A 17,326-nucleotide genomic window follows, 5' to 3' on the forward strand; every position below is an offset into this window, starting at 1 on the left:
GAATGGGATGATGGAGAGGTGGGTGTGAGGCAGAGGGTGGGGTGGGGGGTTGTTGGTGACTTACAAAGACGAGCTGCAGGCTGCGACTCAGGGTAACAGCGGACTCGACACAGCGATGGCAGGCCCCAGCGACACAGACGTGCTTGCATCCGATGGGACGTCGCGGCAGTGGGGGTTCGGTTTCGACTCCTCCCCCTCCCTTTGAAACACAGGAGCACCATCCTTGGCCCCTCCCTCCACCTCAACGACAGGCCTTCCCCACCCCTTCTCCTCGCTGAAGGGGGACGATTCCTCGGGGTGGTGAGGCAAGAGACTGAGACCAGTGCAAGGCTCAGGGCAGCGGTGCTGAAGAATGGGGATCTATCTGTCGCGGACGCGTGTAGACAGTCAACCTCTGCATTCAGCTGCAACCGCAGGGGTCTATGCAAGCACGCTGCAACCCCGTCACTCAACAGCAGACTGCAACACTCAGGCTGGTTCCAGAACACACAGAGAATTGTTCACAGTACTGAGACCCCAAAGGCAGAAAGGTATTCTTGCCTCTTTTTTCTCTCTCTCGACTAAATGTCAGGCATCCTTCTGCTGTTGCCTGGAGTCAGGGTGGCAAGAGTCAACTGACCAGCCTTGGAGCTGTTCCGGAGCCGACAGGGGTTGCAGAGGGAGGTTCTGATGATCCAGTGGACACACAGATGTGGTACCCCAGCTCTTTGCATGCAGTGTGCACTCCTGTCCTGCCTGCAGGTGTAGCTGACTGAAAGCCTTCGCCCTGGGGACTGAGATTCCTGTGTCCTGCCTCGCAGGTTGCTTCAAGTACCAAATGGGTTCTCCCCCCCCCTCAGCCACAGGGAATATCGCTGACAGTGGGCCCCATAGGGAGGAGTCTCCTGCTCCTCCAAACAGACATCAACTAATCCCAGGAGACAGTGGCAGAAGCAGGATTTGATTATGTTAACTCCTCGGCCTCCACCAATCACGGCTCCATCGTTGCCAGATACAGCTCCCGACGTACACAGAGAGCCAATCAACACCCCCACCTGCCAAACCAAGAGCCAATCACCGCTCCCTTGTTGCAAGCAGTTACCCAATCACAGTACTCTCTCAGCAGACCTCCAGCCAATTAAAAATTCTACAGTCCAGACAGGGAGCAAAATCCACTTTTAGAGGTATAAAAATGACAAGGGGCAGAGCTATTGGTAATAGCCAGTCGCCTTATGTCACCGACTCTGAAACAAGAGGGCACAGATTTCGGATCAACATGAAGCATGGAACACTGCAGCATAGAAGCAGATCCTTCAGCCCATCTAGTCCATGCCAAACTATTTTTCCACCTAATCCCATCCATTTGCACCTCCATACCTATACCACCCATGTAAATATCTAAATTTCGCTTCAATGTTGAAATTGAGCCATTTTTCATCACCTCCACTGGCAGCTTGGTCAACACTCTCACCACCCTCGGAGTGAAGAAGTTCCCCCTGAACATTCCCTTTAAAATTTCACCTCTCACCCCGATCTCATGTCCTCTAGGTCTCACCCAACCTCAGTGGGAAAAGCCTGTTAGCATTTACCCGATCTATACCCTTTATAATTTTATATATCTCTAGTAAATATCCCCTCATTTTCTACGCTCCAGGGAATAATCCTAACCTATCAACCTTTCCCTCTAACTCAGCTTCTCAAGTCCCGGCAACATCCTTGTAAATCTTCTCTGCGCTCTTACAATCTTATTTACACCTATCTTTCGTGCAGGTAGGTGACCAAAACTGCACACAGTCCTGCAAAGTTGATCTCACCGGTGACTTGAACAACTTCACCATAATATCCCAATTGCTGTATTCAGTACTTTGATTTATGAAGACCAATGTGCCAAAAGCTCTCCCTACAACCCAATCGACCTGTAATGACACTTTCAAGATGGGAAAGGTTTCCTCAGTGCTCGAGGGGTAACTTTTCCACAGAGGGTGGTGGGTGTATGGAACGAGCTGCCAGACCAAATAGTAGGCATGAGTAACCATATAACCATTTGGGAGAGGGAAGAGGGAAGGACGAGATAAAAAACATAGAAACAGAGAAGATAGGAGCAGGAGTAGGTCATTCGACCCTTCGAGCCTGCTCCGCCATTCAACGAGATCATGGCTGATCTTAAAGTTCAGTACCTCGTCCCTGCCTTCTCTCCGTAACCTTTAATACCCTTATACTGAAGAAATAGATCTAATTCCCTTTTAAATATATTTAATGAACCTGCCTCTACTCCCCTCTGTGGCAATGAATTCCACAGATTCACCACCCTCTGGGTCAAGAAATTCCTCCTCATCTCGGTCCTAAATGGTTTGCCTATTATCCTCAAACCATGGCCCCGGGTTCTGGATTTTCCCATCCTTGGAAACATCCCATCTGCATCCATTCTGTCCAGTCCTGCCAGAATTTTATAGGTCTCTATGAGATCCCCTCTCAATCTTCCAAACTCCAGCGAGTACAATCCCAATTTGCGCAATCTTTCCTCATGTCATTCCTGCCATTCCAGGTATCAGCCTGGTGAATCGCCTCTGCACTCCCTCCATTGCAAGAACATCCTTCCTTAGATAAGGTGACCAAAACTGCACACAATACTCCAGGTGGGGTCTCACCAAGGCCCTGTACAGATGGAGGATGAAGAATTAAAAAGTAGACCCAGATAAGGGGAAGGGGAGGGGGAGATTATTGAGAAGCAGAACCAGATATGAGAGGGGATAGGGAGGGTAGGCCAAGGGTGTGGAATCCCAGGTAGATAGGCCTGTGGGTAATGGGCAGATGGGAACAAAGGGAAAGAGAGGCCCTGTGTGGCCTGATGAGAGTGAAAGAGAAGGACTGGAGTGAGTTGCATGAAAATAGAAAATTCAGTATTCCCGTTATTCGGCTCCAGCCTATTCAGACAGAATATGAGGTCTTGTTCTTCGAGTTTACCTTTGGCCGTCTCTGGTAACTTCACCACCTACAAATTAAATCTCAGCCACAATTGCTGAAGAATGATCTACTGGGCGCACAAAATCAGTGAACCAGAATTACAAAATTTAAAAGAATTTTACGCAGGTATGTGGGGAGGAAGGGTTCACAGGAATATGCGCCATACACTATCCCGGGATGGCAAATGGGACAGCCTTGGCTGGCATGGACGAGTTGGGCCTGAGGGTCTATGCATGTCATAAAACTCTATCACTCTAATGTGAACCAAGCACCCAATAGGAGAGTCCTGTCACCACAGCACACAGGTTGAGTGCTGGGAAATGGCATTTATGCACAGGGTTCGTTGGCCAGCATGGGCTCTGTGGGCCAAATCTGCGCCATAACTTGATGCTCCTTGGAAATGCACTCCAGGAGACTGACCAGTAATAAGCAAAGTGTGGAGAGTAAAAATCTAAAACAAATCAGCCAGCTTTGAATACATCTAAATAGATGTAACTAAATAAACATTAAAGGGCTTTCCCACCCCGCTCACACTTTCTTCTCCCACCTTTGAGAGGGGTGAACATGCACAATTTGGGAAGACAAACCTGCAGATTCAAAGACAGTTTTTATTCCTACTGTTATAACGTCCTTGAATGGGTCTGGCAAAAGGTGATAGCCCTTTACTGCCTTTCATGTCCATCATACATACTCGTGTAATACTTTGGTTTTGGGGACCAAATGTTTGGGTCAAATTTGGGGGGGGGGGGGGGGGGCGGGGTCGACTTTTACATGGATACTATTTTGACCACAGTATCTACCTACATTGTTCAAAGCGTCGGGAACTCAGATGGCTGGAACTGGGTGCTAAGTCCATACTTGGGGCATCAAGAGCTCCTGTGGCCGGTCGGCTGAGTCGAGGATCTGTGGTCACCTCGGATGGGCAGACAGCTGAGGCGAGGATTCTTGGGTGACTGGGTTGTCGTGAGCTCGGACAGGCGAGCAGTCGGGCCAAAATTAGGGTGTCAACTTTTACACGGGATATAGAAAAAACACAACTTTTGGGCCTAAAAATGGAGGGGGGGGAGGGGGAGCTGACTATTACATGAGTACCAAGGTTCCTTTATTCTCATGTAATTCTACATTTAGAATGTAACATACATGAAATTCTTTAACCTTGTCTACCATAAAGAAGAGAGAGTTGGCACTTTGTCCAGTGCCCCTCACAGAAATGAGGCCCCAGCGAGGAACGAACTTCTGACTCCTGGTTTACAAGACCAGTGCCCTAACCACTGAGCTATCAGTTGAAAGTCTTTGTACTTTTCTCTACACCCTGCTCCAGTTGACCGTTGTAACAACTCTCCCTGCACGGTCTCAGTTACGATTATTTAGTTGTCTATCATTACACTGTTTTACAAGTTAGGTAGGCTGGATAGCATGGAAAACAAAACTTTTTACTGTATTTCTGTACATTTGACAAATAAACACTCATTCATCTCTGTTACAGTAGAGTTAAACAGTGCATTGAGAAAATCATTGCTGAATAGGGTTTGCTACTGTGCTGGCAAGAGACACCATTTCAGATGCTCAGAAGCATCTGGTCAGCTGATTAAAAATGTCCTCAGATGAGAGCACAGGGATATTCACTGCCAGGAAAATGACATGATGAATACCACACGACGAAAGGCTTGTTAATTCATTATTAATGAGTGATTAAACAATGATGCCTGGACTTAATCCCAACGTGCTGTTCCCTGAAGATCGTTTCAGTCTTGTGTTTGGGAATTCCTTGCATTTATCTCTTCACAGGAATCAAAAGAGCTATGTCGAAGGAATAAGGCTTCCCGTCTAATGATAAGGACTAAGCCATTTAGGTCTGAGATGAGGGGTTTTCCAGAGCGTTGTGAACTTGTGGAACTCCCTACCACAGAAAGTTTAAATTTAAATTCAGGCATACAGGCCATTTTCGCCCCACGAGTCTGTGTCACCCCATTGACCTACAACCCCCCACCAGTAGACTTTGAAAGGTAGGAGGAAACTGAAGCCCCAGGGAAAAACCCACGCAGTCACAGGGAGAACGTACAAACTCCTTACAGACTGCACCCAAATCCTGGGCCGGATCACTGGGGCTGTGACAGCATTGCACTAACCGATTTGCCAACCATAATGTCGAGGCTGGTTTGGAAAGGAGATGAACATGGCCCATTTGGCTAAAACAGCAGTTCTCAACCCTTTTTTACCCCACTCACGTACTACTTTAAGTAATCCCTTACCAACCACAGAGCCCCTATGGTATCCTATGCCATATGAGCTCTGCAGGTCGTAAGGGATGACATGGTGGGAATGCGAGATTGAGATCACTGGGCTAAAGGGGTCAAGAGGTTGGGAGAGAAAGCAAGAATAAGGAACTGTAGTTGTTACCATCAGAAAGGAGGTACAGGCGCCTGAAAATGAACACCCAACAGTACAGAAACAGCTTCTTCCCCTCCGCCATCAGATTTCCGAACGGACAATGAACCACAGGCACTGCCTCACATTTTATTCTCTTCTTTTGCACTAATTGATTGATTTTTAAATTGTGTATTTGAGGAAACGTAATTTATAGCACCTGTTCTGCACAGTCCTGCTTCCGCAAACAAAGCCAGAAGGTTCCAACCAGCCGTCAATCCCCCCCCACCACCCATCCCCCGGCAGTTGGTGCAGCTCCTCCCTGTCACAATCTCCCCTCCATCTTCCAGAATCCCACCTCCACCTCCTTCAACTTTCCAAGACCCATCCTATTCTTCAACACATAATCCAGGACAGTATTTCCAGTCAGAGGGAATGCTGACGGAACATAGCGTCGACGAATCTGTTTGCTGCCCATTAGATAAAGCTTTAAACTAAATCCCTGTACGCTCTCAGGGCAATTTATCTATTTTTTAGACATACAGTACGGTGACAGGCCCTTCCAGCCCATGCCGCCTAAATACCCCAATTGACTGACAATCCCTGTACATTTTTGAAGGATGGGAGGTAACTAGATCACCTGGAGAAAACCCACGCAGACATGGTGAGAACGTACAAACTCCTTACAGACAGCGTGGGATTCGAACCCACATTGCAGCTGCATTATAGCTTTGCACTAAACCATTACACTAACCATGCACCCCAAACATCTGTGAACTATTTCACAACACAAAAATGCAGGTACACGTTGAGTGCGAAACAAAGCAGGAGACACAAGAGGCTGCAGATCCTGGAATCTGGAGCTTGGAACACTGTCTGCAATTCTGGTCGCCCCATTACAAGAAGGATGTGGAGGCTTTGGAAAGGAGGCAGAAGTGGTTTCCTCAGGTGTTGTCTGGATTAGTGGGTGTGAGCTGTTGGGAGAGGTTGGACACACCTGGGCTATTTTCTCCAGGGAGTTGGAGGCTAAGGGGAGACCTGGTGAAATATATAAAATGATGAGAGGCAGTGCTTAAGAGGATTCTCGATGGACAGACACATGAGCGTGCAGGAGATGGAAGAATAGGGATCGTATGGAAGCAGCAGAGCTTTAGTCTAATTTGGGCATCATGTTTGGCGCAGACATGTGAGCCAAAGGGTCTGCTCCTGTACTGTTCAGCAGCACCAGTGGGGTCAGGAGAAAGGAACTGTGGAAGCTTCATGTTGAAACCCTTCATGAAGAAATCAGAAATGATGAACCCTTCATCAGAGACAAGGCTGCTGAAGAGGTGGCACATTGCCTTCCCAATTCTGTCACTTAATTGCTTTGCAAACTGCTGAATCCATAAGCAATCAGGAGCGACTCATTTGGTCTGGGTTGTTTGCACAAGTAATGCTGGGAGCGATTCAATCAGCTGTTTCTTGGCAGCAATCTTCAACGCAAAGCCCCCACTGCATCTCACCCTGGACGTGAACTCCCAATCTTGAAGAAAATTTATGACGGAAGAATCGGTGCACGTTCACGCTGCTATTTGTGATTCTAAGGAATTGTAAATGCCCCGGAGCAAGAGAGGAGAGCATTCCAGCCTTCACTGTACAAAGCTCAGTCTGAGCTCTGGGGCTTCAGCCTGGGGAGAATGAGAGTAAATTAAAAACTCAACCACTGCCAAACCTTGCACCTGTATTTACTGCAGATCCAGATTACGATTGACTTAGTCATTATCATTAAAACACTGCAATTAATTGTGAAGCTCGCTGGGTCCAGTGACAGTCCAGTCAGCCATAGAAAGCATTTGGCTGAAATGATTACTACATGGTTCTCACCCTCTGGGATCAATGTTTCTGGATGCCTTCAACCCCACCAGATCTCCCTGGTCCTCCAAATCCCTCCTTTTTTTCACTCCTGAATCTCCTGTCCTGACCCCTGTCCTGGCACCGTTCCCCAATGTCAATGGTACAGCTGCAAGAGATGAACAGTTACACCCTCACTGTGACCTTCTTGTGGCAAAATGAATACCGAGCAATACGGGGAAGATGTTGTAACCCAGGGGAGGCGAAACAGGCGCACCTTCCTCGAGAAAAAGTGGAAGAGGCGGTGACCTGTCAGAGGGTGTTTGGAGAATGAAAGAGTCGACGGGGTGGTGCATAGAAGACACTACCCTCGAAGGAAGAACAAAAACCAGGGCCACAAATGTAGGATGATCACATCGAGATCCAATGGACAATCCAAGAGGTACTTCTTGATGTGGTGAGCAGTGAACCCAAAATGACCTCCACAAAGCAGATCTCAAACTAGTATTGAAGAAGCAGAATAGAAAGATACGAGGGAAAGGAAACAGAAGGATGTGGTGACTGGATGGAACGGAGTAGAAAGGCCAGATTCCACAATTGAGCCAAATGGTCTGTTTCAAGATTCAAGACTCCTTTACTGTCACGCAATAAGAGAGTGCAATACTACACGGAATTTGCTTTCAACTGCCGTAAGGCAGACAAATTCACCATCGGCAGAAATTGCCTGAGTGCCTCTTACAGTCAGAGAAAGAGAACTATAAATGTACTATAAATGAGATTGCTTGAGGAAGGTTAAATTTAAATTAAATTTCATTCATATCACGGCAGGAGTCAATTCTGGCCATTTCAACCCGAGCTGCCCAATTTCACCCAAATTAACCTACAACCCTGTACGTTTTGGAGGGTGGGAGGAAACTGGAGCACCAGGTAGAAACTCACATCGGTCGTGTGAAGAACGTACAAATTCCTTGCAGACATCCCAGTTGCTGGCGCTGTAATAGCGTCGCGCTAACTGCTACACTAACCGTGTTGTTTGAAGGACTCAAGGGACTGGAAAATTAAAACCATAGAAAAATCCCTAAAAATGGTGTAGCTTTATTTTCTGTTGGCAGGAACAAGGTGCAGCAAAACCACAGACATGATCCTGTGGGAGAGACGAGTCATTTCAGTGAAGTCTTCCTGGGAAGGTGAAGGTAATCACAGGATGAAAAGTCATTGATGAACCACCCTCCATGATAAAGAGGGCAGCTGAGCTGCCTTTTGACCTTATGCCTTAGTATTCTACAGCTTGGGTGAATATTCACCTGACCAGGGGCCAACAAACATGTTGCAGTGGTTCACCTCCCTGACAAATGCACTAATACCAGGGATTGGGAAACAACGGGCATGGGAGAGGCTACCTCCCCAATTTCACACAGATGGGTTCCGAATACAACAGAAGGGAATGTGTGATGGGTGCCAGGCAAAGGGTGCTGGGCAGCGGGCGGAGGGTGCTGGGCAGCGGGCGGAGGGTGCTGGGCAGCGGGCGGAGGGTGCTGGGCAGCGGGCGGAGGGTGCTGGGCAGCGGGCGGAGGGTGCTGGGCAGCGGGCGGAGGGTGCTGGGCAGCGGGCGGAGGGTGCTGGGCAGCGGGCGGAGGGTGCTGGGCAGCGGGCGGAGGGTGCTGGGCAGCGGGCGGAGGGTGCTGGGCAGCGGGCGGAGGGTGCTGGGCAGCGGGCGGAGGGTGCTGGGCAGCGGGCGGAGGGTGCTGGGCAGCGGGCGGAGGGTGCTGGGCAGCGGGCGGAGGGTGCTGGGCAGCGGGCGGAGGGTGCTGGGCAGCGGGCGGAGGGTGCTGGGCAGCGGGCGGAGGGTGCTGGGCAGCGGGCGGAGGGTGCTGGGCAGCGGGCGGAGGGTGCTGGGCAGCGGGCGGAGGGTGCTGGGCAGCGGGCGGAGGGTGCTGGGCAGCGGGCGGAGGGTGCTGGGCAGCGGGCGGAGGGTGCTGGGCAGCGGGCGGAGGGTGCTGGGCAGCGGGCGGAGGGTGCTGGGCAGCGGGCGGAGGGTGCTGGGCAGCGGGCGGAGGGTGCTGGGCAGCGGGCGGAGGGTGCTGGGCAGCGGGCGGAGGGTGCTGGGCAGCGGGCGGAGGGTGCTGGGCAGCGGGCGGAGGGTGCTGGGCAGCGGGCGGAGGGTGCTGGGCAGCGGGCGGAGGGTGCTGGGCAGCGGGCGGAGGGTGCTGGGCAGCGGGCGGAGGGTGCTGGGCAGCGGGCGGAGGGTGCTGGGCAGCGGGCGGAGGGTGCTGGGCAGCGGGCGGAGGGTGCTGGGCAGCGGGCGGAGGGTGCTGGGCAGCGGGCGGAGGGTGCTGGGCAGCGGGCGGAGGGTGCTGGGCAGCGGGCGGAGGGTGCTGGGCAGCGGGCGGAGGGTGCTGGGCAGCGGGCGGAGGGTGCTGGGCAGCGGGCGGAGGGTGCTGGGCAGCGGGCGGAGGGTGCTGGGCAGCGGGCGGAGGGTGCTGGGCAGCGGGCGGAGGGTGCTGGGCAGCGGGCGGAGGGTGCTGGGCAGCGGGCGGAGGGTGCTGGGCAGCGGGCGGAGGGTGCTGGGCAGCGGGCGGAGGGTGCTGGGCAGCGGGCGGAGGGTGCTGGGCAGCGGGGGGAGGGTGCTGGGCAGCAGGGGGAGGGTGCTGGGCAGCGGGGGAGGGTGCTGGGCAGCTGGGGGAGGTGCTGGGCAGCTGGGGGAGGTGCTGGGCAGCGTGTGCTGGGCAGCGTGTGCTGGGCAGCGTGTGCTGGGCAGCGTGTGCTGGGCAGCGGGGGGGAGGGTGCTGGGCAGCGTGTGCTGGGCAGCGGGGGGGTGGTGCTGGGCAGCGTGTGCTGGGCAGCGGGGGGAGGGTGCTGGGCAGCGTGTGCTGGGCAGCGGGGGGAGGGTGCTGGGCAGCGTGTGCTGGGCAGCGGGGGGAGGGTGCTGGGCAGCGTGTGCTGGGCAGCGGGGGGAGGGTGCTGGGCAGCGTGTGCTGGGCAGCGGGGGGAGGGTGCTGGGCAGCGGGGGGAGGGTGCTGGGCAGCGGGGGGAGGGTGCTGGGCAGCGTGTGCTGGGCAGCGGGGGGAGGGTGCTGGGCAGCGTGTGCTGGGCAGCGGGGGGAGGGTGCTGGGCAGCGTGTGCTGGGCAGCGTGTGCTGGGCAGCGGGGGAGGGTGCTGGGCAGCGTGTGCTGGGCAGCGGGGGGAGGGTGCTGGGCAGCGTGTGCTGGGCAGCGGGGGGAGGGTGCTGGGCAGCGTGTGCTGGGCAGCGGGGGGAGGGTGCTGGGCAGCGTGTGCTGGGCAGCGGGGGGAGGGTGCTGGGCAGCGTGTGCTGGGCAGCGGGGGGAGGGTGCTGGGCAGCGTGTGCTGGGCAGCGGGGGGAGGGTGCTGGGCAGCGTGTGCTGGGCAGCGGGGGGAGGGTGCTGGGCAGCGTGTGCTGGGCAGCGGGGGGAGGGTGCTGGGCAGCGTGTGCTGGGCAGCGGGGGGAGGGTGCTGGGCAGCGTGTGCTGGGCAGCGGGGGGAGGGTGCTGGGCAGCGGGGGGAGGGTGCTGGGCAGCGGGGGGAGGGTGCTGGGCAGCGGGGGGAGGGTGCTGGGCAGCGGGGGAGGGTGCTGGGCAGCGGGGGAGGGTGCTGGGCAGCGGGGGAGGGTGCTGGGCAGCGGGGGAGGGTGCTGGGCAGCGGGGGAGGGTGCTGGGCAGCGGGGGAGGGTGCTGGGCAGCGGGGGAGGGTGCTGGGCAGCGGGGGAGGGTGCTGGGCAGCGGGGGAGGGTGCTGGGCAGCGGGGGAGGGTGCTGGGCAGCGGGGGAGGGTGCTGGGCAGCGGGGGAGGGTGCTGGGCAGCGGGGGAGGGTGCTGGGCAGCGGGGGAGGGTGCTGGGCAGCGGGGGAGGGTGCTGGGCAGCGGGGGAGGGTGCTGGGCAGCGGGGGAGGGTGCTGGGCAGCGGGCGGAGGGTGCTGGGCAGCGGGCGGAGGGTGCTGGGCAGCGGGCGGAGGGTGCTGGGCAGCGGGCGGAGGGTGCTGGGCAGCGGGCGGAGGGTGCTGGGCAGCGGGCGGAGGGTGCTGGGCAGCGGGCGGAGGGTGCTGGGCAGCGGGCGGAGGGTGCTGGGCAGCGGGCGGAGGGTGCTGGGCAGCGGGCGGAGGGTGCTGGGCAGCGGGCGGAGGGTGCTGGGCAGCGGGCGGAGGGTGCTGGGCAGCGGGCGGAGGGTGCTGGGCAGCGGGCGGAGGGTGCTGGGCAGCGGGCGGAGGGTGCTGGGCAGCGGGCGGAGGGTGCTGGGCAGCGGGCGGAGGGTGCTGGGCAGCGGGCGGAGGGTGCTGGGCAGCGGGGGGAGGGTGCTGGGCAGCAGGGGGAGGGTGCTGGGCAGCAGGGGGAGGGTGCTGGGCAGCGGGGGAGGGTGCTGGGCAGCTGGGGGAGGTGCTGGGCAGCTGGGGGAGGTGCTGGGCAGCGTGTGCTGGGCAGCGTGTGCTGGGCAGCGTGTGCTGGGCAGCGTGTGCTGGGCAGCGGGGGGGAGGGTGCTGGGCAGCGTGTGCTGGGCAGCGGGGGGGTGGTGCTGGGCAGCGTGTGCTGGGCAGCGGGGGGAGGGTGCTGGGCAGCGTGTGCTGGGCAGCGGGGGGAGGGTGCTGGGCAGCGTGTGCTGGGCAGCGGGGGGAGGGTGCTGGGCAGCGTGTGCTGGGCAGCGGGGGGAGGGTGCTGGGCAGCGTGTGCTGGGCAGCGGGGGGAGGGTGCTGGGCAGCGGGGGGAGGGTGCTGGGCAGCGGGGGGAGGGTGCTGGGCAGCGTGTGCTGGGCAGCGGGGGGAGGGTGCTGGGCAGCGTGTGCTGGGCAGCGGGGGGAGGGTGCTGGGCAGCGTGTGCTGGGCAGCGTGTGCTGGGCAGCGGGGGGAGGGTGCTGGGCAGCGTGTGCTGGGCAGCGGGGGGAGGGTGCTGGGCAGCGTGTGCTGGGCAGCGGGGGGAGGGTGCTGGGCAGCGTGTGCTGGGCAGCGGGGGGAGGGTGCTGGGCAGCGTGTGCTGGGCAGCGGGGGGAGGGTGCTGGGCAGCGTGTGCTGGGCAGCGGGGGGAGGGTGCTGGGCAGCGTGTGCTGGGCAGCGGGGGGAGGGTGCTGGGCAGCGTGTGCTGGGCAGCGGGGGGAGGGTGCTGGGCAGCGTGTGCTGGGCAGCGGGGGGAGGGTGCTGGGCAGCGTGTGCTGGGCAGCGGGGGGAGGGTGCTGGGCAGCGTGTGCTGGGCAGCGGGGGGAGGGTGCTGGGCAGCGTGTGCTGGGCAGCGGGGGGAGGGTGCTGGGCAGCGGGGGGAGGGTGCTGGGCAGCGGGGGGAGGGTGCTGGGCAGCGGGGGGAGGGTGCTGGGCAGCGGGGGAGGGTGCTGGGCAGCGGGGGAGGGTGCTGGGCAGCGGGGGAGGGTGCTGGGCAGCGGGGGAGGGTGCTGGGCAGCGGGGGAGGGTGCTGGGCAGCGGGGGAGGGTGCTGGGCAGCGGGGGAGGGTGCTGGGCAGCGGGGGAGGGTGCTGGGCAGCGGGGGAGGGTGCTGGGCAGCGGGGGAGGGTGCTGGGCAGCGGGGGAGGGTGCTGGGCAGCGGGGGAGGGTGCTGGGCAGCGGGGGAGGGTGCTGGGCAGCGGGGGAGGGTGCTGGGCAGCGGGGGAGGGTGCTGGGCAGCGGGGGAGGGTGCTGGGCAGCGGGGGAGGGTGCTGGGCAGCGGGGGAGGGTGCTGGGCAGCGGGGGAGGGTGCTGGGCAGCGGGGGAGGGTGCTGGGCAGCGGGGGAGGATGCTGGGCAGCGGGGGAGGGTGCTGGGCAGCGGGGGAGGGTGCTGGGCAGCGGGGGAGGGTGCTGGGCAGCGGGGGAGGGTGCTGGGCAGCGGGGGGAGGGTGCTGGGCAGCGGGGGGAGGGTGCTGGGCAGCGGGGGGAGGGTGCTGGGCAGCGGGGGGAGGGTGCTGGGCAGCGGGGGGAGGGTGCTGGGCAGCGGGGGGAGGGTGCTGGGCAGCGGGGGGAGGGTGCTGGGCAGCGGGGGGAGGGTGCTGGGCAGCGGGGGGAGAGTGCTGGGCAGCGGGGGGAGGGTGCTGGGCAGCGGGGGGAGGGTGCTGGGCAGCGGGGGGAGGGTGCTGGGCAGCGGGGGGAGGGTGCTGGGCAGCGGGGGGAGGGTGCTGGGCAGCGGGGGGAGGGTGCTGGGCAGCGGGGGGAGGGTGCTGGGCAGCGGGGGGAGGGTGCTGGGCAGCGGGGGGAGGGTGCTGGGCAGCGGGGGGAGGGTGCTGGGCAGCGGGGGGAGGGTGCTGGGCAGCGGGGGGAGGGTGCTGGGCAGCGGGGGGAGGGTGCTGGGCAGCGGGGGGAGGGTGCTGGGCAGCGGGGGGAGGGTGCTGGGCAGCGGGGGGAGGGTGCTGGGCAGCGGGGGGAGGGTGCTGGGCAGCGGGGGGAGGGTGCTGGGCAGCGGGGGGAGGGTGCTGGGCAGCGGGGGGAGGGTGCTGGGCAGCGGGGGGAGGGTGCTGGGCAGCGGGGGGAGGGTGCTGGGCAGCGGGGGGAGGGTGCTGGGCAGCGGGGGTAGGGTGCTGGGCAGCGGGGGGAGGGTGCTGGGCAGCGGGGGGAGGGTGCTGGGCAGCGGGGGGAGGGTGCTGGGCAGCGGGGGGAGGGTGCTGGGCAGCGGGGGGAGGGTGCTGGGCAGCGGTGGGAGGGTGCTGGGCAGCGGGGGGAGGGTGCTGGGCAGCGGGGGGAGGGTGCTGGGCAGCGGGGGGAGGGTGCTGGGCAGCGGGGGGAGGGTGCTGGGCAGCGGGGGGAGGGTGCTGGGCAGCGGGGGGAGGGTGCTGGGCAGCGGGGGGAGGGTGCTGGGTAGTGGGGAGAGGGTGCTGGGCAGTGGGGGAAGGGTGTTGGGCAGTGTGGGGAGGGTGTTAGGCAGTGGGGGGAGGGTCCTGTGCAGTGGGTGACCGTTTAAGCAATTTGCTGTCAGTGCCTGATAACCTGATCTTCGTGATGTGCCGTCCCTTCTGCCATATCATTATTATTCTCTGGGGAAAGACCTCAGATGCCAAAATCTGGAGCAGGACACCATCTGCTGGAGGCATCCCACAGGTCAAGCAGTGTCAGTGGGAGAGAAAGAATGGTTGATGTTTCAGTTCAGAACCCTTCATCAAGACTGAGAGCATGGAAGGGAGGAGGCATGTGTAATGAGGATAGGGTGACTTGTCTGCCAATCTACGTCTTTTTTCAGATGTATGACAGGTACCTCACCTTTGCCCACATCCTCCACAGCTCGTGTTTGCAAGGATTAAAATTTCACCTTGTGTTTCTTGCAGTTTTCCACTATTCAGAAACTTTGTGGCTATCTGGGATATATTATTTCTTCTCCTCTTTCCCTTAACAGCCTGGGGGCTGGGCATACAAGAGTCTGCAGATGCTGGAATGTGGGGCAAAGGAGGAGCTGCTGCCTGAGGGTTCACCAGGTTGCTTGCAGGAATGGTTGGGTGAGATTCATCAATTTATTGTCATACACATTGTACAGGTTGAGCATCATAAATCTGGCTCTCTGTGGTCCAGCAACTGCCGTGGTCCAGCACCCGCTGTTTGTACAAATTCATTGCATGGGATTCAAATTGCATTCTCGATCGTTGGCACTGTAAAGGCATTGTGCTAACTGGGATTTGATTTGTGATATATTTGATCCTTTTAGCTACCACACCTGTGACAACTATTTTTTGTGCATTTTCCATCATTTTCCCTGCTCCGGCAATGACTGGGTCCCAAGGTCAATGGATTAAAGAAGTTCGACCTGTACAATGTACATAGCATTGAAACTCTTGCTGAAGCTGGACAGGTTCTTGTAAAGTAAATCTACAAGAGTAATCCAATTGATTTGATCTAAAAGAGACAAGGGATGCACAAGATGGATAAATAAATATTATCATTAATCTAGATTGTAATAACAAAGATGGCGCATTTGTGATGTCCATGGAGTCCCTGATAAGCTGTGGCTGACACATGGATAGGAGAGGTATGGAGGGCTATGGAGAGGGTACAGGTCAGTGGGACCAGGCAGAATAATAGCTTGGCATAGACCAGAAGAGCATGTTTTGGTACTGTAAAGCTCTATGGCTCCATGGAAAGAAACTGTTCTTGAACCTAGAGGTGCTGTTCTTCAGGCTTGTGTACCTTCTGTCTGATGGTGGTAGTGAGAATGTGACCAGAGTATTGGGGGTTCTTTATGATGTTGGCAGTGTCCTGCATAGATGTCTGCAGTGGATGGGAAAACAAAGCCTGTGATGGACCTGGCTGTATTTTCTACTTTCTGAGTTCTTGGGCACTTTTATTCCCAAACCAGGCTGAAGCAATGTTTCTCACAAGGAAAGTTTTAGTAGCTTGGAACTATACTCACTGAAGTTGAGAAGGATGAGAGGGGATCTTATAGAGTCATTTAACATTATTAAAGGAAGATATAAAATTGAAGCAGGGAGGTTGTTCCAATGGCTGGGACTAGAACTGGAGGGAATCAGATTGAGTGAATTAGATTTAAGACAGATGAGGTGGAACACCTTTTCCCAGAGTGGTCAATCAATGGAATTCTCTGCCAAAGGAAGCAGTGCAGGCTGCCTCATTAAATGTATTTAAGACACAGACAGATGGATTTGTGAATAGCATGGGAATTAAGGGTTCTGGGGAGGTGGAGCTGAGTCCATGGCCAGATCAGCCGTGATCTTATTGAATGGCAAAGCAGGGACAATTCCTGCTCCTGTTTTATTGTGCGTCAGGTCAGGCAGCACCTGCGGAGGGAAAGGGATGATCGATGTTTCGGATGGAGACTATACAGCAGGACGGGGATCCAGCCATCTAGATTTCTTCATTTACCAGTACGCACCTTCAGTCCTGCTTTGATCAATATTGTCAGTGTCCTGATCCTCAGTAAGTACCAACACAAAGTAGGCGTTAAATCAGTGGTTCTCAACCTTTACCTTTCCACTCACATCCCACTTTAAGTAATCCCCATACCATTGGTGCTCTGTGATCAGTAAGGGATTGCTTAATGTGGGATGTGAGAGGGAAGGCAAGGTTGAGAATCACTGCTCGAGACCTAATTTTTACTGAAATATTTTGCTTGAGAAAAATTGTAATTGGTCCATTTCCTATGGAGTTATGAAACCGAGCACATAACGAGTCAATGAAGGACAAATAAATCAGTGGTTTTCAAACTTTTTCTTTCCACCCACATCCCACCTTAAGCAATCCCTTACTAATCACATAACACATATGGCATAGGGATTACTTAAAGTGAGATGTGAGTGGAAAGAAAAAGGTTGAGAACCACTGTATTAAATCTTCACTTACTGTCAAGCCTAATAGTTGAGTAAGATCTCAAAATATAGGAGCAGAAGTAGACCATTCAGCCCATCAAGTCTGCTCCACCATTCCATCATGAGCTGATCTATTCTCCCACTCAGCCTCACTCCCCGGCATTCTCCCCCTAACCCTTGGTACCCTGACAACTCAAATATCTATCAATCTCTGCCTTAAATACACCCAACGGCCTGGCCTCCACAGTTGCCCATGGTAACAAATTCCAGATGTTCACCACTCTGGCTGAAGAAATTCCTCCACATCTCAGTTTTAAATGGGCACCCCTCAATACTGACATTGTGCCCTTGACTCGTCCACATGGGAAACATCTTTGCCACATCTACCCTGTCCAGGTCTTTCAACTTTCAAAATGCTCCTATGAGGTCATCCTTAAATGGAGTTCTGAACTCCAAGGAGTACAGTCAAAGAGCTGTCAAATGTTCTTCATTTACTAATCCCTTTGTTCTGGTATATATGACAATACATACTCAAAACTTGCTTTAATTAGTTAGAGGTTCACAGAATTGTTAAAGACCAGAGAAGAACCCAGTACCACTGAATCACCAGTACAAATGTGACACAATTAACATCTCCCTCATCACACACTCACTGTGCTCATGTCCTTCCTTCCGCCGTAGCCTTTCCTTTCGTGACGAGATCACCGACTCTGTCTCCGTCTCATTGTCCAGGTTGTCCTGGCTCCCAGCTGCATTGGCGCTGCACGGAAAAAAACAGCAAAGGTATGGTGAGTCGGAGGACGCAAGTTACTGTGATCGGCCAGTGCTGTGACCGGTCAGAGGACACCAATGTAGCATAATTCCCCAGCCACGGCATGCAGGTGGGATGTGAGAGGGAAGGCAAGGTTGAGAATCACTGCTCGAGACCCAATTTTTACTGCACTCACAGGTGGAGC

General features: G+C 56.7%; 1 protein-coding gene across 1 annotated transcript in view; it reads right to left on the minus strand.

The window, feature by feature from the left end:
* The window catches only part of LOC138742736 (segment polarity protein dishevelled homolog DVL-3-like), an 88,834-nt gene that overhangs the window by 43,223 nt on the left and 28,285 nt on the right, over positions 1–17,326 (minus strand). The window contains exon 4 of the mRNA XM_069897542.1: positions 17,024–17,130. Within this exon, the coding sequence (XP_069753643.1) occupies positions 17,024–17,130 (107 nt within the window). The remainder of the gene's footprint in view (positions 1–17,023; positions 17,131–17,326) is intronic.

The sequence above is a fragment of the Narcine bancroftii genome, chromosome 9 (assembly GCF_036971445.1).
Source record: "Narcine bancroftii isolate sNarBan1 chromosome 9, sNarBan1.hap1, whole genome shotgun sequence".
Taxonomy (NCBI): domain Eukaryota; kingdom Metazoa; phylum Chordata; class Chondrichthyes; order Torpediniformes; family Narcinidae; genus Narcine; species Narcine bancroftii.